Source organism: Octodon degus, unplaced genomic scaffold, assembly GCF_000260255.1.
Source record: "Octodon degus isolate 3935 unplaced genomic scaffold, OctDeg1.0 scaffold00037, whole genome shotgun sequence".
In the NCBI taxonomy this organism is placed as follows: domain Eukaryota; kingdom Metazoa; phylum Chordata; class Mammalia; order Rodentia; family Octodontidae; genus Octodon; species Octodon degus.
Genome location: NW_004524613.1, coordinates 2834155 through 2857018, shown reverse-complemented (window position 1 = coordinate 2857018; position 22864 = coordinate 2834155). Strand labels below are relative to the sequence as shown.

General features: G+C 45.2%; 1 protein-coding gene across 1 annotated transcript in view; it reads right to left on the bottom strand.

Annotated features, from left to right (window-relative positions):
- Positions 1-1718: 1718 nt before the first annotated feature.
- The window catches only part of Kif3b (kinesin family member 3B), a 44375-nt gene continuing 23229 nt past the window's right edge, over positions 1719-22864 (bottom strand). Inside the window, exons 2-9 of the mRNA XM_004630802.2 lie at positions 20700-22167; positions 16375-16476; positions 16042-16164; positions 15826-15944; positions 12305-12418; positions 11581-11686; positions 7586-7764; positions 1719-6125 (exon numbers count right to left, since the gene is read on the bottom strand). Of these exons, the coding sequence (XP_004630859.1) occupies positions 6026-6125; positions 7586-7764; positions 11581-11686; positions 12305-12418; positions 15826-15944; positions 16042-16164; positions 16375-16476; positions 20700-22103 (2247 nt within the window). The 5' untranslated portion in view covers positions 22104-22167 and the 3' untranslated portion in view covers positions 1719-6025. The remainder of the gene's footprint in view (positions 6126-7585; positions 7765-11580; positions 11687-12304; positions 12419-15825; positions 15945-16041; positions 16165-16374; positions 16477-20699; positions 22168-22864) is intronic.

Sequence of the window (22864 nt, the reverse complement as noted above, 5' to 3'; positions counted from 1 at the left end):
AGAAGGCAAACCTGAAGCACACACTTACTGAAATTGCTTTTTGTTATCTCAGAGGGAAATCAGAGCAGGCAGGCAGACAGGCTGAGGCAGGCATGGGAAGAAAGCTGGAGTGTTAACAGGCTAACATCACACCTCTGGTGCCCCCCTCCCAACAGGACACTTCCCTGACTGCCTTGCATTCTGCACTCCCTTGCCCTAGTCCTGCTGGTTCCCCAGGTACCAGAAGCTCTCCAGGCCTTGGTTCATGCTGTCCCTTTTCTCAGGCATACACTGCCCTTCTGCCCAAGTGGGTGATACCTACTCACTCTGATGGCTCCGCTGCAAAGCTTCCCTTCATCTCTTCAGCACCTCACTCCGCTCAGTCCCTTGGTTCTGAGCTGTAGGTGTTAGCACCTACCCAACCACCTAACTCTTCTTTGCTCCTTTATTTCCTTTGTGTTGTTCTTTTGTTTTTGTTTTTGCAGTACTGGGGACTGAATTCAGGACCCTGTCCTTGCCAGGCAGGCGCTTATTCTACTGAGCTATCTCCCTGGCCCTGTGTTGTTCTTTTGTTCTTTTTATTTTTTCTTTGACCAGGGATAGAACTCAGGATCTTGTGCTCACTGTTGTTCTCTTGAGACAGAATCTATGTATTCCAGGTTGGCCTTGAATTTGGCAGCAATCCTCCTGTCTCAGCCTCCCCGTTGGTGCAATTACAGGCATGTACCACCATACCTGGCACTTATTTCCTTTATTCTTTATAATGCTTGGAAATCAAACCTAGGGCCTCACACATGCTGGCAAGTGCTCTACCTCTGAGCCCCATCATCTAATTCTTCTACACATCAGGCTTACAGAAGACAATAGCAAAGTAATCCATAATTGCAAGTTGAGAAAAAGGTTAAGAAGGAAATATTTAAATTTGAGGAGTATGTGTATGGGGTTAGGGTGCACCAGAACAGCAGCCGGGAAGGCTTCTCTGAGGAGATGACATTAAGCTGACAGAGAAGAGGACCCAAGTAGAAGCAAGTGGAGAGAGAAGTGTACCAGGCAGCAGGCAGAGCACACAAGAAGGTGCCGGGCAAGAAAGCATTTGGCATAACCCAGAAACCAAGAGGAGGTTCCCTGTGAGCAGGGGATAGGGGCAGGCCTTCTCACGGGTAGTGAGGCTCCCAGACTGTCCCCTGTGTTTCTTCTCACGGGGGCCACACTACATGTCACTCCTCTTCCTGTGTCCAATGCAGATCAAGAGGGTTTCACTAAGTGTGTGGGCTGCAGTCCCCAGAGACTGTGAGCAGCCCCACCTGGGCCCACCTCCTGCCCCCACAGCAAGACCCCACTGGGCTCACCTAGCTGAGGCACCCCAAGCGGTTAACAACACCAGAGACAGAAACCAGGATGAACCGGGGACAGCTGCATGTGCTATGGTTATATTGTGACAAATGCCACTGCTATCCAACTGGAGATGTGACCACTACATGGTCCTTGGAGACCAGATCCTCAGGGTAAACTTCACTCAGATGGCACCTCTCATTTCAGAGGGCCTGCCAACATCAGCACCAAGATTAAATAATCACTTTGAAGTTCAACATACAGTTTCCAAGATTTAGTAGTTTCTCAATTTTTTAAAATAACAATTCTGAAGATAGGTGGGCAGCAATTTCCAAGGCTCCCAGGTGCCCTGTCCTGCTGAATCAACCGCCAGCCCATCTGAGGATTCTGGCTCAGTGATATAATCCTTTGAACTCGTTTATTTTGCAGCAAAAATAACTTTGACTGTGCCAAGATATGGGTTTTTCTTGTTCTAACTCTTTCGGGAAAGAGCGGATGGTACAGGGACATCGCACGTTAACTTGAGAGCATCTTACTGAAAGACCACAATTAAGAAACCTTTGTCTGAGTCACACACACTTTTTTTTTCTGGGGGTAGTGGGGATGGGATGCAGAGTCTTTGCACTAAGCTATATCCCCAGCTCTTTTTATTTTGAGATAGGATCTTAACAAATTCCCCAGCTGGGACTGGAATTTAAGATCTTCGTGCCTCGGTCTCGCATGATGCTGACATTATAGGTGTGCAGCACCGAGCACAGCACAGTACCCATACGTTTTAATGTTTGCTGGTGTATGCACCGTGCTTTCTGCTTTAAACGCAGTGTGAGATTCTCAAAACAGCCCTGAAAGGTGGACTATATGACAAAAGCCCAAGATACAGAGAATTAAATCCGAACCAGCTCTGGGTCTAATCTGTGCCCCTCCAACTCCCCCCCCAGTGCTAACCCCTGGGATACATCTAGGCAGGCGTAGAGGTATGAAAAACCATAAGATGAAGTGTGGCCCATTTGTGGTATTTCTTTTTTTTCCCCAATGGTAAACAATATAAAATATTTTCATATTTTAAAAAAAGAGGAGGGTTTTTGAGAGGATAACCCAGGCTGGCCTTGACCCATACAGCCTAGAGTGGCCTCACACATGCATCCTTCCTACATCAGCTTTCTGAGTGACAGGATTACAGGCATGTAGCACCATGTCTGGAAAGATATGGATATATTTTAAAGTACACTGTATAAGTTTAAATAAACTGTAAAAACAAAACAAAGGCAAAAAGAACTTTCATCCCTCTTTTCTGGGCCTGAGTATCTTAGGAGCCACAATGGAAAAATGTAAAAAGCACTTGTTACTGTCTCCCCTCACCCACATTCTTTTTTTGAGGTGCCAGGGATCAAACCCAGGGCCTCATACATTCTAGGCAAGTACTCTACCACCAAGTCACGCCCCAGCCCTACCCCGGTTTTACATCTTTCTTCCTTAATGCTATGTATTTTAAATGCCAATACTGCAATACAGTATTTTTCCCCTCCTACCCTCCTGTAACAAAATAAAATATTCAAAGAAAATAAAGTGTGTCAGCTACAGGCATCAGTCAACAGTTATTTTCAAAAGTGTCAGCCATTTATGAGGTCACCTTTTTGTAAGTATAATAAATCTGATTGATTTTATTACACATCTTAGTTTAGAATCACTTTTACATTCCCAGACAAAGAGATGATACAAATAAATATCAATTGTAAAACTTAGAGTCCCTAGTATTGGCATATTCTTTGTCTAAAAGTAGCCAAAGAGAAGGTCAAGATCAATAGTAACTCAAATGAGCCATAAAGCCCACTGCCTTCGGCCCCCCTCCGGGGACCTCTCCTTTCATAAATAACCTCAAAAGTATTTCATTCAAGAGACAAGGGCAAGGAGAAAAGAGCCAGATTTCCAAATAGAACAAGACAACGCCTCACGCGGTAGATAATCACCAGGCCCACTGTTCATAACTAGTTCCAGCTGAGCATTTTCAGGATGGCTTAGGGTACATTAAAAGCCTGGACTTCATCTCTGATGGTGTGTGGATGGTCCAAGAAGGATTCACAGTACACTGGACTTCAAATGAGGCTGTGAGGCAAAACTGACACCCTGTGTTACAGGGAGCCGACACTTCTCAGAAACTTGGCGACAAATCTACATTCAGTGAGGGAGGACTTACAAGAGTCAGACAGGAAAAGCAGAGAGCAGCCCAGGGCTGAGCTGCAGAACACTCTGGTGCCCTTCATCAAGGAGGTGTGAGTGGAGCAAGTCAAGCAGCATGCAGGCAGTGGACGGGGAACCATTCAATGTTAGGTCAGAGTCTCCAGAAAGTGCTTCATGCCTAGGATTTGTGGCCTTGGGTTCTGAATCCAGGTGTCTGGGAGGGGTGTGACTGTAAAAATGTGAAACCAGATAGATTCTACTGAGCAGAGCAAAAGGGAGTCTGGTGAGGTTGCAGACAGTCTCAAACTCCTTCTCCCAATGGTCTTCTGAGGTCCCACGAGACACTTGCTTTCAGACTTCACTAGCTGCTGGCATGAAGACTCTCCACCATTCTGGAACATTCCAGCACAAATGCCCTCATGGGCTTGCTATGTCCTCTACACATGTGGCTCAATTGGAAGCCAAAAGCAGCACCATTCTGGTGGCAGCAACATGTCTTACCATCTGCTCTTCTCAAATATTTATCGGATCCATTTTGAGAGAAGAAAAGCACCAGAGACTGCTTAGAAAAGGATAGTTTCATCTCCTAGTGAGTATCCTTTTACAGTGTCCCCAAACCACCAAATGGACACAGTAGAGTACCAGACAAGCTTGTATTAGTATTCAGGCCTTTTAGCCTGGCTTTCCTCGTTCACCTTCTGGAAAAGTTCTGTGTCATGTAGCTACCCTTACTCACACAGCCACCTCAAGACACCAGTATGAAGGTATAGTGTTAGCCACAGTTTGTTCTCTGATTTGCTACATGATCCTTTTCAGCCTATGGAATTCAGACTAGCTTTGAAGGAATGTGGTGTGAGAGACATGTTCACCAGTAGATAACCATTTGTGGCTACATCATTTGGTTCCTATTCAAATGGGCAAATTCTTAGTAAATAAGGTAGGGTTTGATCCCACAAAAAGAAAGGCTCCATTATGCTCTGGGAACTGCTGAGCAGAGCTCTGGATTCAGAAGGAATGGTTACTACCACAGAGAGAGCTGTGAACTCCAGATCTCCATTTTCCAGAATGCCAAGACGTTGCACTTGGTACCTCCTCTTTTCCATGGGTTCCGATCCAGCAATGTGCCCTGGGAACTGAGCAACTGGGTTAAAATATAACTCAAGGCCCACCTGAGTTGCCATCTTCCTGAGACACCATGCCAGCAAGGTGCGCCAGTGTGGCAGTCCTGGGGACTCACCATGTCCCCTCAGGCTTGGCTCGTGGACTTAGACACCCACACAGGAGCACTTCCAGCCTAGTCTAGTCATTCAGTAGGACTTTAACAGACAAAAGGCAACAACTGCACATTAGCATATTTCTAAAACTGGGCAAGTTCTTGGTCTCCATCTCTTAGACGTACATGGACACGCTGATGGGGCACACACATGGTGCTCACACACTTACGAGCTTGGGCTTGGGTAATGAGTAACAGTCTGCCTGGCGGAAGCCCTGGCTCTAGGATTCATGAGTTCACAGCTGAAAGCAACCAGACTCCTTTGCTTCCACCTGTCTGCCTTCCCTTCCCGCTGCTCTGAGGCTTCTTTCTCTAGCTCCGCCTCTGCCTAGCTATTCTTCCGCTCTTTCTGCCAGTATGGAATAAAACGGGGAATGAAAAAGTGCTACGTCTTAACTCTAGTCCCATAGAGAAGGCAGAGCCAAGCTCCCTTGTCCTGTAAAACAGGCCCTCTAAAAGTACACTCCAGAGGCAGAGGACAGGCTTCCACAGGGATGTTTGGAGTATGCACACAAAGGGACAGATGGTGGCAAATGAAGAGTAAAGTGACACAGTAGATAGACATGGCACTGGCTTTTGAGGTCTGAAAGAAGCAATTTCCTTAAACTCTCTAAGGAGACAAAGGGAATGGTTATTTCTATTGCTTCTGACACTGAATCCTTCAGGAGCAGAAATTGGAAGAGATTTCCTCATTCAGCAGATCCCCAAAGCAGATCCACTTCTTACTGAGAGGCATGAAAGCAAGGTTGCTGATCATGTCCTCCTGGGCTTAGATGCAAATGAGATTCCTCATTTCTCCCTGTAAGATCAGGCACCTAGTCAAATCTAGGGTTTTCACTTTTCAACCTCAATGTCACTTTATCCAAAGGCTTCAAAGATGCCCCATTGTTTCAAAAGAAGGGAGCCCAATGTGAAGAACAGACTACAAAAGGAGAGGAGAGAAAAGAGGGCAGGGGTGGAGAGAAGACAAAGGAGAAGAAAAGCAAAGTCATGGTCATTCTCTTGCTGTCCTCTTGGGCTATCGCACTTTACCTTACCCATGCATTTCTGAGATGCTATGTAAAGGACATTTCCCAGAGGAGCTGACTGCCAGATTAGGACCAGCATGTTCCACCAGATTAAGCTGGTTAATCTGTAGAGGCCATTGCTTCTCCTCAGGGGAACAGTTCTGAGTCCAGACTTAAGTTCTCTCTGCAGCTTCATGTTCGTCTCTTCTCTGCGAAGGCAACACTGCTGCTCGTGCCCTGGGAGAGGAGCCCAGCTTTACTTGGGCACCAGCCCCCGAGACTGTGGATACAGCTGAGATGCAGGAGTTCCTGAAGAGGATGAGGAGGAGGATCCCGACTTCCTTCCACTTTTAGGCCTGCAAAAGCCAAGCACATGTGGGTATCACGCAGTCCCAACCGTCATGAACATTTCAAGGTGACCTTTCCTCATGGCCTGAAAGCCAGGACACAAGCAACTGTAAAACTACTAGGCTGACCCTGCATGACCCCCAGTATGGCCAACGGGGGCTGCCAATAGAGGTGGGAAACCTGTGCAAGGTAGCAAGGTTCTCTGCTGCTCAGCAATTGTTCTGCGTGTGACTGTTCTCTCCCAGCTGGTAAAAAAAATACTAACTCGGTGCAGTGGCACACACCAGTAGTTCCAGTTGCTCCTGAGGCTGAGACAGGAGGGCTGCTTGAGCCCCAGAGTTTGAGGCCAGCCTGAGAAACAGAGCAAGGCCATATTTCCAAGAAAATAAAAAAAGTTTACAAATAGAATTTTTTTTTTTGCGGAACCGGGGATTGAACTCAGGCCTTTGTGCTTGCCAGGGAAGCACTTATTCCACTGAGCCATCTCCCGGCCCTAGAATTATTTTTCATTTTTGTTATCTATCCCATTTTTTCTTTAAATTTCAAATTCAGAATTTACAAAGATAAAATTCTGCTTTTACACCAAACAGGTTTGGTGGGGTATTAATTTAGTAAGGAGGCTCACAGCTGGGATTATGGGTTAAGAAAGATCAAGATTTGAACATTGGCTCTGGCTGAATACTTACGTGCTAAATTTCCTTGGATTTGGCTACTATTATGGTTTATATCTAAAATGTCCCCAGAGCCTCATGTGGTCCCAAGTGGAGCTTCTGGGAATGGCATGGGTGTGCAATACCGCGCTAAGGGTATCATAACTGAATCAGCCCACTGACCAGATTAGCAAGGTTCTGACTGTGGGTAATGGGAAGATGGGGGTGGCACCGTCCAATAGGCTTGGAGCCTGGATGGGAGACAGGAAAGGCAGGCTCCCCGCTTGTTGCCTCCTGCCTACCCTTCCATAAACTTTTTTTCCTCTGTCATGTCCCTCTGCTGTGCTGTCCTGCCTTGGAGCCAGTGGACTATGGACTGAAACTTTCACAAACCTTGGGCTAAACCTTTCCTCCTTTAATTTGTGGGTGTCAAGTATTTTGCCTCAGCAACCAGAAAAGTAATTAAAAGAGTTACTTTCTCACATTTTCTATGTACCAATTTTCAGTAAAATGGGGCTGAAGATACTTTTTTTTCCAGGAAATCATTAACTGCATCATGAAGCACTTAAGAGCTCCCCGCACCAATAAGAACTAAAGAAACGTACCCTGGGTCACTGGAACACATGTTTCTTATGGCAGGGACTGGGTGCACTGGGTACTGTGGTATTCAGTATACTTAGCGCATCTCACATTTGTGGAATAAGTAAAAAAACAACTTCTAGTAATTTCTATAAGCATTCCATAGTAAACAAACACTCCTGCCACCCTCTAGCTTGATTTATCCTTCTTTCAAACACAGTGCACCAAAAGCCACTTACCTGGCCCTGGATTTCTTAATTGCGGTGCTTTCAAAGAATGATGCATCCACCTGTATCTCATCTTCGTCCTGTAGCGCTGCATCCAATGCAGCCTGGACCTTGGGGGCAATGGCCGGGCCCTCGTAGTTTCTTGTGGTCCGGCTGGGCATGTCCAGTTCTAACAGCATTGTGTTTTCTGCCTGCAGAAACAAAGTTATCACCAACTAGGTTGGTCCACTTTCAGACACGGAACACAGGCACACTAACCTCCTCTGAGGACACGACTACAAAATGCCTGCCATTCAGAGCGACTAAAAGACTGCCTAGAAGAAGTAATATAGTTTAACTTTTTTCCTGGTGGGATAATAGATTATTTCTTATATTCTTTTGGTTCTTTGTTTGTTTGCTTTTTGAGACAGGTTATGATGATGCAGTCTAAGCTAGCTTTCAACTATGTTGTCCAGGCTGGCCTTGAACTCACAGAAATCCTCCTGCCTCAGCCTCTCAAGTACTGGGATTACAGCATGTGCTACCATGTCCAGCTGATCTTCTTTATGCTTTTCTGTATTTTCTACTTTTATTTTTTATTTACAAGGATCATATCTTATACCCTAAGGAAAATAATTAGAAAAAATTAAGTAAAACCTGTATTGCAGACAGTTTAGAAATGCAAAAAGATTATAAACAAGATATTCACCACCACTAATCTCCCAAAGACTTTTCAGCTGCAGAGGGGAGGAGTCTGGTGTGGTATTGAGGGGCATCCTCAACAGTGTATGTCCTCATAATTACATTTTATTTTTTATTTTATTTATTTTTTTGGCAGAACCGGGGATTGAACTCAGGCCCTTGCACTTGCCAGGGAAGCGCTTATTCCACTGAGCCATCTCCCCGGCCCTTATAACATTTTAAAACAAGTTGGGGAAGGGCCAGCCAAACAGCTCAGTGTATTAAAGCGCCTGTAAGCAGGCACAGGGACCAGGGGTTTGATCCCTGGGCCTGCCATGCTAGCCCCGCCCCTGGGGTACAAGGAGATGGCAACTGAGACTGGGTGTGGTGGTACTTTTGCGCCTGTAATCCCAGCTCTTGGGAGGTTATAAACAGGCAGATCACTGCGAGTCTGATCTAACAGTGAGACCCTGAATACCCTGTAGACCCTTCCCTAAAATACAAAAAATGAAATAAAAAAAAAAACCAAGTTGGGAGCCTTGCCTCACAGTTAGCCCTGCTCGAAGTCTTGTGAGCCTCTCACAGCTCCTGGGAGGGCTGGACAAAGAAGGAAGCACCACAAATGTATCCGCTTCACCTCTCCCACTCAGCCAGCTCCAGGCTCCAGAGCAGGCATGCGGGCATGCGGGGCCACAGCAGTGAGAAGGTGAGCAGAGGAACTCTAGATGCTGAGACAGTGCATAAAATTTCTCCTGATGGAAGTAGGTTCACTGCTCATTTGCAAATCACTGCTTTAAATTCTCCTTCAGGCTGGATTTGTCCTGAGGAAAGTCACATATTTGATTTGTGGGCTTTAATGTTTTTGCTTGAGATGCAAAATAATTGGCCAAATATACATCATCTGAAACTTCTAGAAAAATGATCTTAAGCACTCTGACCCACCACCCATCTTCCACAGTATAAAAATCTCATCTACTAAATCTGTTTTACTTTTTTTTGCTGTACCAGGGACTGAACTCAGGACCCTGCACTTGCCAGGTAAGCACTTATTCTACTGAGCTATCTCCCTGGGCCCTTATTTTACTTTAAAGAACTCAGTGTCAAGACAAATAGCACCCCAGGAGCTAATTCTAATAATCTCCTATTTTTCATTGATTCCAAGGGAGAAACAAAACTTTCATTTTGAGGCAAGGTCTTGCTGTAGTCCAGGCTGGCCTTGAACTGGCTATGTAGCCCAGCTGACTTCACTCTTGATCCTCCTGCCTCCACATCCTGTGCTGGAATTAGAGGTATATGCCACCATGCCCAGTTAACACTTTTGAACTTTCATATTATAAAAAGAGAGGTTCCTTGCTGGTCATGAACTTGCAACAATCCTCCCGCCTAAGCCTCCTGAGTGCTGAGATTATAGGTGTGCGCCACCATGCCTGGCCAAGTTTCTATTTTCATATATTTTGCAATGCATTTTTCAATTTACATTTTAATATAACACAAGTAGATATTAATAAAGAAAATATAAAAAATAATTTTCTTCAATGAAAAATAAAACAAAATTTAATAACAAAATAGAGAATAAAAATGGTTAATATACTGTGTATCGCTAGGCGTGAGGGTGCAAGTCTGTAATCTTAGCACCTGGGAAGCTGAGGCAGGAGGATCATTATGCGTTCAAGACTAGCCTGGGCTACAAAGTGAGCTCAAGGCCAGCCTAAACTGCACAGAGAGACCCGTCTCAAAAAGACAAAAAATAGGGGCTGGGCAGATAGCTCAGTAGAATAAGCAATTGCCTGGCAAGCACAAAGTCCTGAGTTCAATCCCCAGTGCTGCAAAAAAAAAAGACAAAAAACAAACACTATATTTTATGATCTTAAAAAACAAATGGACAGGGGTCAAAGAGATGGCTCAGTAGAATAAGCACTTGCGTGGCAAGCACAAGGGTCTGAGTTCAATTCCTGGTTCTGCCAAAAAAAAAAAAAAACAACAAAGAAACAAAAAAATAAATGGACAAAATGTACGCACTGGATTTTTACATTCATATTATACATCTAGTACAAACGGTTTTGAATTTAACAATACCCTGCGCCTTGTAGGGCTGCTTCATCAGCCCCTGACTGCAGGAGCAGATGGGGGAGTCCATTAGAGAGAACAGTCCAGCACTTGCTATTGGGCCCAGCACACAGCTAGTGCTTATAAATAGAAGCTCTATAGCATTATTTTTTTTAAATTTATTTATTTATTTGTGTGTGTGTGTGTGTGTGGCCAGCTCAGTCCACCTGGGGGCAGGGCGGGCTGGCATGTGGTGCTGGGGGATTGAACCACGGTCCCTGTGCTTTGCTAAGCTTGTTCTAAGTAGGTGCTTTAGACCACTGAGCCATCTCACCAGCCCCCCTATAGCATTTTTATTGTGAAATATTTGGGGATTATTATTGTTTGTTTGTGTTTGCTGTACCAGAGATTGAACTCAGGACCTTGCGCTTGCCAGGCAATGTGGATTAATTTTTTTTTAATTTTATTTATTTATTTATTTATTTATTTATTTGTGTGTGGCCAGCTCAGCCCACCAGGGGTGGGGCTGGCTGGCATGTGGTGCTGGGGGATTGAACGGCGGTCCCTGTGCTTTGCTAAGCTTGTTCTAAATAGGTGCTTTAGACCACTGAGCCATCTCACCAGCCCCAGCAATGTGGATTTTTTTTTTAAATTTTTTTTTAATTGTTTTATTTATTTGAGAGAGAGAGAGAGAGAGAGAGAGACAGAGAGAGACAGAGAGAGAGTGTGTGTGGTATGTGTGTGGCCAGCTCAGCCCACCAGCGGGCGGGGCTGGCTGGCATGTGGTGCTGGGGATCGAACCACGGTCCCTGGGTTTGCCAAGCTTGTTCCAAGTTGGTGCCCTAGACCACTGAGCCATCTCTCCAGCCCCAATGTGGATTATTATTAGCCCTAAATTTTACATCATTTTTAAAGGCTACATGACACATACAATGTGAAATGGAAGTACTAGAAGCTCTTTAGCACGGGCCCACATCCTGCTACCAGAAATCTGCATTTGCTCCAATGTTCCCACAGAACCATTCTGAAGCTTCCAGTTAATGTTTACGGGCCTCAGTGGACAGGAAGGTGGCACTCTCCTCTGTACCTTGTCCTGATCCTCAGCCTCCTACCTTCTCACTTATTATTCTTGAGTTACTATGTTATTGTATTGCTTGTTATAATATTATAAAAGTTGTCGATCTCTCTGGAGTCAGGTACAAACTCTGTAACTTTTGCAGAACAGTGCCTAAAGATTCAGACTGCTCAAATCTAAACTCCTCCAAAAGAGAAGGGAAAAAACCCAAGCACAGTCTTCTCACCCGGTATCGGGACTCTGGGCGAATCATCATGGACATTCTTGCGTGCTGGCTCAGTGGTCTCTTATAGCCAACCGCGGAGATTGGCCGCCTCATCATCTGCTGATTCCTGCAAATGGACTGCAGTGTTAGGGCCCTGGCTGGAGTGCACCCCGCAGTTCAGGCTTGATCCTATGAAATGAGCACTCAGAAGATTCTGAGCCACACAGAACCAGAGTGGTAACTCCCAGGACTGAGGTCTGATGACATATGGCAGTAGCTGCTTCTATTTTCTGCTGTCTGATTCCGATGTGCATGCCATACATCTTTAAGCTGGAAGGGATCCTGCTCACCATGCACCATGCAGTTCTTGAGACAGCAGACCCAAAGCACAGCTGTGAGTTCTCCCCAGCTCTGTACTCTGTTCCCAGTAGGACTCAGGCTCTGACTGCTACACAAAATATCACCGTGGTGCTGCCTTCACTGTGCCCAGCACATTTCACAAAATGAGGGGAGACGGAAGCACCAGGAATGTGATAAGTTTTTAGCTTCCTGGTGACAAAGCTCCCAATTCCTAAAGCAAACTTTACCTCATGGACCTACAGCAGCCAAAGTCAGAAATGTAATTAGTTCTGATGTTAAATACATCAAACTGTTCTTGCCATGTTCCTTTGGTCAAGTCCAGCTTTTCAACATTCTTTGTTCCCTCCCCATCTGCAAGTCTACTTAAAAATAAATAATGACTTACTCCAGTCTAGTTATAGGATGTAATTTCCAATGATCTTCCTCTTCATCAAAGAAGGATCTATTCATACTTTTACTCTTCTCTTCCAGAGGGATAAAGTTTTCTATAATAAGATGCCTACAGAACACAGGTAATATGAGTGAATAAAGATGAAGAATATACAAATGGCCCAGTGCAGTGGCACCTGCCTTGATCCCAGCAACCTGAGAGGCTGCAGCAGGAAGAGCACTCGAGCTTAGGAGGCTAATCTAAATAGTATGAGACTCTCCTTCAAAAAACAAACCAAGAAACTACAGAGTTGACAGCCTGGTACCATGAACACTGAGTCACTAGACATCTGCATTCACACCAGTGTTCCCAGAGATCACAGTGAAGAGTCACGCCACTCAGCAAACATTTACTGAGCAGCTGCCATGGACCTAACATCATACCCAGATGAATGACACCTGGTCCCTTCATGGGACAATGAGATAACAGTGAAGCACTCTCACGTGTGACAGGTGCCAAGATTGGTCTGTCCCAGGCAAGTGGAGAGGTCATTTCTGCCCAGGGAGGCACAGCATGAGGCAGGGAATCAACTGAGGAAGAGGCGACCACCAGGACACCCTTGGGTGAACATTTGCTACCCAAATAATCTTTACTGTTTTGTTTTGTTTTTCTCAGATAGCATCTCACTGTATATCCCAGGCTGGCCTTAAATTTGTGGCGATCCTCCAGTATTTGCCTCCCAATAGAACTGATTCCAGGTGTGAGCCTCCATGCCTGGTCCAAAGATCTTTGAAAGGGCCACTGGTGCTGCTAAGCCAGGTCACTGTCTCCAAAAACACTGAAAGCGAACTAGAAATGAAATGGTCTTCCACCAGTCTCATGGCTTGTTGCCCAAGCTGGAAAACTGCCCATTCTAATTGGCTGGGGCAACGATCAGGACCAAAAGGATTTGGCCCACTGACATGAAGATCATCCTTGAGGAAAGCCTCTGCCCAACCGCTTCCCAGGAAACACAGCAAACAAGGGACCTGGGGCCCACAGGTTTGCATCCACCCACAGTGACGACTGTTTCTTGCCCCATCACTGCCTCCATTATTCCAAAGCCTCAGGAAATAATGTCAAATGGGTGTTCACATGGGTGGGCCAAAAGCAAACACCACAGAGATGCAGGATACTGCAGGACAGGTGAACTCACTGTTTATTCAAAAGATTAGAGGACGTATCACAATGACAGTGGCCTCCTTAGGGACAAAACATTTGTAGGGAGATGAAATTTCCTCTACTTTGTTTGACATTTCAGAAGTCAGGTTTTTCTTTTTTTTTTTCCAGAAGTCAGTTTTTGTTACGTATTTTTTTCTAATTACAACGGTCTCATTTACTCACTAAAACATGAAATATGAGGGGCAGGGGAGATGGCTCAGTGGAATAAGCGCTTCCCTGGCAAGTGCAAGGGCCTCAGTTCAATCCCCAGTTCCACCAAAAAATAAAAATAAAAATAAACATGAAATATGGCCCGTCGTGGTGGTGCACACCTGTAATTCCAGCACTCAGAAAACTGAGACAGGAGGAGTGCTGTAAATTTGAGGCCAGGCTGGGTTACATAGTGAGTTTAAGGCCAGCCTGAACTATAGAGCAAGACCCTGTCTAAAAAGTATTTTTTTTTTTAAATTGAAATACGTCACTACCCATAATTCCACTCTCCAGATACAAATATTATTAGTATTTTGGTATTTTTTGTTCTGATCTTTTCTCTAGATGTCCAGTGTGTGTGTGTGTGTTTTGCAGTACTGGGGAATTGAACTCAGGACCCTGTGCTTGCCAAGCAAGTAAGTGCTTATTCTACTGAGCTATCTCCCTGGCCCTTCCATTATGTATAAAAAGGACTAACATAAGCTTTTAATTTTAAGGACCCTTTTCCAAATTAAAAAAATCTCTTTGAAAAGTTCTTCTTTATTGTTTTTGGTTTTTTGAGACAGGGTCCTGAAACTTGCTGGCCTCAAACTTGTAGCAATCCTCCTGCCTTAGCCTCCTAAATGCTGGGATTACAGGCATGTACCACCATGCCAGCTCAAAAATTTTTTTTTTTTTTTTTTTTTTTTGGCAGAAACAGGGATTAAACTCAGGCACTTGCCAAGGAAGTGCTTATTCTACTGAGCCATCTCCCCAGCCTCTCAAAAATTCTTCTTTAAAGAAATAATCTAAAGGCTGGCCAGACAGCTCAGTGGACTAAAGTTCCTGCTTAGGCAGAGTGTAGTGGCCAGGGTTCAATCCCTGGCATCCTGTGCTGGTCCTGCCCCCGGGGCACGCTGAAACGATGATCAAGACTGGGCACTGGGCATGGTGACACAGGCCTGTAATCCTAGCACTTAGGAGGCTGAAAACAGAAGACTCACTAGGAGTCTGATCTATGTAGTGAGAGACCTTGTAGACCCTTTGTAGACCCTGTACCAAAAACATTAAAAAAAAGAAAAAATAGTAATCTATCTGATAATCTGGAGGGATTAATATAGAAAATATCATTTTACAACTCCTAAAGAAATGTTTTGCATGCTCTCTCTCTCCTTTTGGGAGCTTCTGGAGCTAGAATTCAAGGCCAGGCATCACTCGTGCTATGTAAGTATTCTATCACTAAGCCACATCCTGAGGCCTCTTTATTTTGTGACAGGGTCTCACTAAATTGCCCGTGCTGGCCTTGAACTTGTGATCTTCCTGCCTCAGGCTTTTGAGTAGCTGGGACTACAGGCATGTGCAAGAGAGTCAGGTAGTTCTTAAGCCAGGCTGTGCAGTAGTAGCACCTAGAGAGTTTTCAAAGAATTTTTTCCCAGGCCTCATGAGAATAATGGTTCTCAAAGTGTGCTTAAGTCTGGGTGATGATAACCTGGGGGTTCATTAGAGCAACAGGACAATCTCAATGTCTGTCCGTCTGTCCATCTGTCCACCTGTCTGTCTGTCTGTCTGTCTGTCTCTCTCTCTCTCTCTCTGCCTTTCTGTCTCTCTCTGTGTGCTGGGGATTGAACCGAGAGTCTTAGGCATGCAAGGCAAGAGCTCTACCACTGAGCTACATCCCCAGCCCAGTTTTGTTTTTAAATGACAGGGTCTTGCTATGTAGTTCATGCTGGCTTTGAATTTGCTAGGTAGCTGAGGTCCACCTTGAACTCAGGGCAATCTTCCTGCCTCAGCCTTCTAAGCCCTAGGATTATAGGTGTGTGCTACCATAGCCAGCTTAGGACAATTTCTCAATAAAAGGTCAAACTAATTTTGTTTAAAGTCCCTTTTATCAGTAGGTAGTGGTGACAGTAGAACTTTAAAAGCTTTAAGAAGGTAAGATAGAGGAGACATTGGAGATCATCTGGTGATCTTCCAGAAATGGACCCAGAAATGTTAAGTGCTTCTTTTAAGACTAACAGAAGACAACAGTTAGTGAGAGCTGAGCCAGTAGGAAGCAGGCAGGGGCTTGCCCTTGGGGAAGTTTCCTACTTGACATACAAGGCCCAAAGCCCCCAGGTAGCTGAGTACCGCAGGGAGCCCACACTTACTTGAGCTTTAGCTCGCGGGTGAGCTCATTCTGGGTCTGCTCCAACTCCTGGCGCTCCTTGATGTGCTCTTCTTGGAGGTCGTGGATCTCAGCCTTCACAGCTTGCAGCTTGGAGAAGAGCTGCAACGGGGAGAGGCAGAGAAGGGGCCATCAAGAGCAGAGGCCTCCCTCACCCTCGGCCCCAAGGCACCTTGCCCTGGCCTCAGTTTGCTCGTACCTTTTTGAGTTTTTTGGTCTTGATGTCCACCTCTTGCTGCAATGAGCTGTAAGTCTCTTTAAGTTCCAAAGTCTCCTCGTCTCGACTTTCCATCTGTTGCTGGATCTCTCTTTCTCGACGTTTCTGAGCAATAGCACAAAACTTAGCATCTTGTTCTAGAGACTGTGTTAGCTCAAGAACACAGGGCTGTGAGTTCCACCAGTCTGAACTAGCATTCTGAAATGGGTAAATCTCCTCTCCATTCTCTTTGAAGAAAGCCTGCACCAGGGTCCTAGCTCTGTGGCATAAACTCACTTCAAACTCTATCCTCCCCAGAAAAGAATGCAAAGTTACCTGCTCTGCAATTTCTTGCCGTTTCTGCTCCAGGATTTTCTGTTGTTCATTCGTATGATCTACTATATTTTTTCCTCCAACAAGTAGTTTACTCTCCATAGCCTGAGTGAGAAACAAGTAGAATCCATCTTGTGAATGGTCTCCCCTAGAACATAGCTCCTCATAGAGGAACCCAAGAAAGATAAAGAAGTCCAAATTGAGCTAAAGCGGACAAACTGGGCAGGGGCGGGGGGGGGGAGATATATACTGGGCCAAGTGTCGTGATACCTGCCTGTAATCTCAGCACTCTGGATACTGAGGCAGGAAGATTGCTGTAGGTCAGCCTACACTACACAGCGAGTTCAAGAAAAAAAAAAAAAATCAGGAAAAAAATATCAAAACATATGCTAGCCAGGAGCAGTAACACACACCTGTGATCCTTGCTACAGAGGCTGAAGCAGGACGATGGTGAATGTGAGCCTAACCTGGGCAACTTAGCAAGAGCTTGTCTCAAAAAAATAAAGTGTGTAGAGTTACCTGAGGGTGTAGTTCAGTGCAAGGGCCCTTAGTTCAATCCCCAGTATACTGCCCAGCCCCACCAAAGAAACAGAGAGAAACATATGTGTGTATAGATACCCTTCCTTAACCTCAATAATACTGAAGGCACAGCTTCTCCAGACATGCATGGATTTCGGCTTTAACAAAGCACTGTCCTGCCTGGTGTGCACAAAGCACTAAGCCTACTTTAGAACAGACCAAGGGCCACTTAAAGCAAGGTACTGGGGAGAAAAATGTCAACGAGAATTGAGGCTCAGAGTCCACAAGGGACACAGACAAGCAAGCAGGCAGGAACCAGATGGTGTCAGACGCCATCCCAAGAAGAGAAGAGGTCAGAGTAATTAACAGGGAGACTCGCCAAAGAGGGAGAATTTGGTCTTTCAGAGAAACCTTCCAGATTGAAGCAGTATCTAGACAGAAGGCTGCAGGAAAAAACAGGAATTCACTAAGAGAGAAAAAAAAAAAAAAAGATTTGTGAGAGGATACAGTAGGGAGTGGAGATACCTGAAGCTGGCAAAACCAGCAGAGTCAGTTCTCAACTTCAAGGCCTGTTAGGGAGAGGGGGCCTCAGGCAATCTGACAAGTTCTCCTTGAGCATGGTCAGACTTGTGCTTCACTGCACCTGGGACAGAGAGGATGACTGCAAGAATAACTCCTGGTCAGGCATGGTGGCACACCCCTGTAATCCCAGAACTTAGGAGGATCACTGTGGGTTTGAGAGCAACGTGGGCTACATAATGAGACCGTGCTCACTCTCACATACTTTTTTTCACTATGTAGAAAAAAAAGAACTCCTGCAGGTTTGCCTCTAAGAAGAGACCTGGCTGTGGTAACCAGGGGCATCTCAGTGGACACCAGGAGGCAGAAGTGAGAGGAGTCTGCATGCCAGGACAGCTTTGGGCTGCATGTACAAACTGGACGCCTTCAGCATCCAGATGGGGGCTGGGACCATCAAGGTGATTTTTACCTGAGCAGTGTGGAATCCAAAAACTCTACAATCTTGCTTTTTTGTTTTCCCTTCAGTATTGGGAGCCTCTCCACTGTTCTACAGCTCTAGTCCTTTGTTTTTATTTGGAGACTGGGTCTTACTAGGTTGCTAAATTGCTCATGCTAGACTTAAACTTGTGATCCTCCTGTCTCAGCCTCCCAGAATGCTGAGATGACTCTGCTTGTATAAATTAAGAGACATTAGCTGAGCTGGGTCTAGTGGTACATACTCACAGTCCCAGCACTCAGGAGGCAGAGGCAGGATTGTCACCAGGACAACCTTGGCTACATAGTGAACCTGACTCAAAAAATTCAACCAAACAAAAGGAACAGGGACTGAAACCCTGCTGCCACCTTTCAGTCCCGCTTTTGAACCTGTTTCCTCTTTTCTCAAAACAAAAGGGCTAGGCTCTACTACTAACTCAAATAACCTCCAGTGTCAAAATTTTTGTTCTATTATTTGACAACATCCATACATTGAGAAAGACAGAAGTAATGTCCTTCTTTCATAGATGAAACATCTGAAAAATTCAGAGACCTTGCTGAATCTTGCCACCTTGGACCTCAGAGTTCCCCAAGTACCCCAGGTCATTTATAGAGTCTAAGTGTTCCTGGCCTTGAATAACAAATGTGATCCTAAGAAACATTATGCCACCAAACTTGGCCATAGCCAGTTATACTCCAGTGTAGGATATGGAGAGTAAGTGGCATGTGCCATAAAGGATTCCATGGTAACAAAGTTACATGAACGAATTAACCTAATTGTGCTGTTTATGACTATAGCTTCACATGAGCTCTTGAAAGTCTTTGAATTGACTTTCAAGATTTTAAGACCCCTGCCTCTAAAGTGAAATAGAACCCAGCACTGTGAAAGCACTGCTAGGAAGCCACAAACACAGTGCACCTTCACAGAGCAAGGGAGGCAGGGTATGAAAGACCTGTCATTTTCAATTAATAAACATGGATTTATTTTAGGGTAGAAATCAAAGTTGGCATAAATTCTGGCTTATTGCTTGTCAGCCAGTGGCCATTCTCAGGCTTTCAGGGCTTGCTCTGAACTCTCCTCTGGCTTTAAAACCTGGTGACAGCCAGAGTCGAGGCATCAGAGTCAAAGGAACAGTACACTGCTGCCACAGAGAAGATACAAACACGCGGCCCCTACACTCCAGAATACAGTTCAGCCAGCGGGGGAGATGGAGGTTGGGGTCAGGGTAAGGTATACCAGTGCAGACTAGAGACTGGGGCACAGGCTGGCCAAAGGAGATAGCGCTAGGACAGTTTAGGGGTGAGGGAATTACTCTATATCTTTTTTTTTTCTAATTTTATTTGTGTGTGTGTGTGTGTGTGTGTGTGTGTGGCCGGCTCAGCCCACTAGGGGCAAGGCTGGCTGGCATGTGGTGCTGGGGGATTGAACCGCGGTCCCTGTGCTTTGCTAAGCTTGTTCTAAGTAGGTGCTTTAGACCACTGAGCCATCTCTCCAGCCCTATTCTGTATCTTGTATAATCATGGTACCACAGATTAAAATCACACTGAGATACCACTGTATGCCCAGCAGATAAACAAGACATCCATCTGATGATAATCTCAGGAGTTGGTAAAGATGAGAAGCCAAAAAAAAAAAAAAAAAAAAAAAAAAGATGAGAAGCCACCAAAATTCACTCTGCTCAAGGCCTCAGTTCACACTGGCACTTCATAAAACAGACTGTCAACCCAGCTCAGGGAAAGCCCAGTGTTCCACTACCAGCCTCACCAGAAAACAAAACAGAACTAAGAAGCTAGGTGTGGTAAGACACCTGTAATCCCAGCTCTCAGGATTACAGTGCGAGGGCAGAAATATTGACCTTAAATTTGAGGCCAGGCTGGGCTATACATTCAAGTTCAAGGCCAGGCTGGACTATATAGCGAGACTCTGTCTCAGAAACAAAAAAAAGAAAAACAAACACCCAAGAAAACAATTTGTCCTCCTATAGTAAAAAGGGGAAGCTCCATACTCTGGACTCTCGATGTAGACAACACACACGCACGCATGCACGCACACTCACATATCCTCCTGGAACCAAGTCCAAGAATAGTCATAGTAGAAAACAGAAACAACCCCACAGGAGGGGGGATTGCCACGGAATAATGAACAAGTCCGAGCTACAGTATCAATATAGATTAATCACATGAACAGAATGGTAGACAAATAAAAGCAAACTGCATGGAGCATACTTACATAAAACAAAAAAGCATGTGGAACTATTTTATTTAGAGATATACATATGTGGTAAAATTTTAGAGAAAAGCAAGGGAACGGAAAACACCAAATTTAGCTTCTATTTCTTAGGAGGGAGGGACACATGGATATTTGTTTTGTTTTCTGCTATGCATATTTTGCACATATGCAATAATTACTATGATTCAATTTTTAATTTTTTCCATTTGAAAACCTTTCTTCATTTTGATTCAATTAAACAAAGGTTTATTGGGCAGTCGGTATCACACAGTTGGAAATACAAAACCGAGAGAGACAGCGTCCCTCATATAATTTTTTGACAAAGGCACTCGTCAGGCATAGTGGTACAGCTCTGTAATATAAGCACTCTGGGAGGCTTAGGCAGAAGGATCACAAATTCAAGACCAGCTCAGGCAACCTAACAACTTAGTGAGAACCCTGTCTCAAAAAATTAAAAAAAGGGCTAGGGATATAGTTCAGTACAAAGGAGCTGCGTGTAAGCCTCAATACTGAATGAAAGAAGGTAAGGAAAGAGGAGAGGGAAGGGGAGGGAGGAAGGAAAGAACTCCCAGGAAGGGGAGGGTACCTTGATTTTGGCACCCAGCATCTCAGCAGCATCCTTCTCTCGCCGCAGGTCTTCCATCTTTTTCTCCTTCTCCTTCAACAACCTCATCTTCTCCTCTGCAACCAAACTGTGGTCTTCCACAATGGCCCGCTTCTCAATCTCCAGTTTTTCTTGCTGTTCCCGCCAATAATCATCCTTATCATCCCCTTCCTCCTCTCCCTCTTCTCCCTCATCCTCCTCCTCTTCCCCACCCCCGCCACTGCCACCACCTTCCCTCCGCTTCTCTCGCCTCTTCCTCCTCCCGATGGACCGTTTTTCCAGCTGGGCTTTGAGCCGAGCAATTTCTTCCTGGAATTCTCGAAGGAGGGCATCTTTTGGGTCCTCATTGACCCTTGGCTTGTTCTTAATGTTTTTGGCACGGTTGGCATATCTTAGAGTGGTCAGAGTCTCTTCTACATTATAAGAGGCAGGCCCCACATTGGCCACCATCACCGTCTTGGCATTGCCACCAAGGGAATCTTGGAGGAGCCTGGTAAGCTTTGAATCTCGATACGGGATGTGGGTGCTTTTGCCGTCCACCAGAGCAGAGATGACATTCCCCAAGGCTGAAAGGGAAAGGTTGATCTTGGTTGCTTCCTTCAGTCTTTCCCCCTGTGCACCAGTCTTAGCTTGCCGTTCGCTGCCAGCCAGATCTACAAGGTTCAGTTTCCCTACCCGGATGTGGTTCTCACCGTCCAGGCCCACCTCACTGCACTCAATGGTGATGACAAAGATTGCGTGAGAACGTGAGCTGTGCTCGTTCATGTTGGTGGCACCAACAGAGCGGTTCTGGTTGCCCACGTTCATCACATGCTCTATCTCCTTCACACTCTTGGTGACAAAGGAAGACAGGTCTTTCACATACAACCCAGTGTCAGGCCTCTCTTTAAGCTCAAGCCTTTTGGTCTGGTCCTTTGAGAGCAAGTCTCGGATCTCCTCCTGGTAGATCTCTAGGTAAGAAGCCCTGACTAGATACTGCTGATTCTGGGATCGAGAGATGTGGGTGAAGATGTGGTCAAATGAGTTAGGAATGACCCCTCTTTTTTCAGGGTCACCACGGACCCCTTCCATTGTGTAGGTTTTCCCAGTCCCGGTCTGTCCATAGGCAAAAATTGTCCCATTGAAACCCTGCAGCACAGAGTCCACGAGCGGTCGAAACGTCTCATCATAGAGCTCAAACTGCTTAGCATTCCAGTCATAGACTGCATCGAAGGTGAAGGTCTTAGGCATTTCATGGGCTGTACCTTTGGGGTTCTTCACAGATACCTGCCCAAGCTTCACATCCACATCCACCACCTTGTCGTAGGAAGCAGCCTTTTCCTTGGTATTCATGGGCCGACAGCGAACCACTACCCGGACCGACTCTGAACTTTTTAACTTCAGCATGATGGACTCTGACCAGATCAGTTTTAAAGGCAATAAACTCAAAAGGATTCAGGATGCTAAGGTCCTAGGAAAAAAAGATCAAAAGTAAATAAGTACAGTAGTCACCAGAAGCTGCCCTGACAGCAGCTGTTATACATACCTCTCCTTCTTGCTGCCCTCCTAATAGCCATATTTAATACTTTACTAGTTATGTATTTGCTCATGGGATTCTAACCAGCTTTACTGTAAAAAAAAAAACTAAAAAAAACCCAACTCCAGTCCTCCAATATTAACTTACCTGACCTCTCCTAAATACCTGATCTTATACTAAAGCATAGGTAGCCTTAAACTTTTCAGAAATCCTGCTGATCTTATATCCTGTTGAACCACTAAACTTCTGAGGAAAGCATTATGAAATACCTATCACAATTTGAAGCCAGGTATGTTGGTGTTTGCTTATAACCCCAGATATCTAGGAGGCTGAGGTAGAAGGATCAAAAGTTTAAGGCCAGTCTGGGCTATAATTCAAGACCCTGTCTCAAAACACAAAACAAAGCCAAACATGGTGGCACATGCCTGTATTCCCAGCACTAAGGAGACTGAGGCAGGAGGGTTGCTATGAGTCCAAGGCCAGCCTGGGCTACATAGTGAGTTCAGGACCAACATGAACTATATAGCGAGTTCCCATCTCAAAATCAAACCAAACCAATTAATAAATATTAAGGGCTGAGGATGTGGCTCAGTGGTACAGTGCCTCTAGGCTCAACCATTCATATATATAT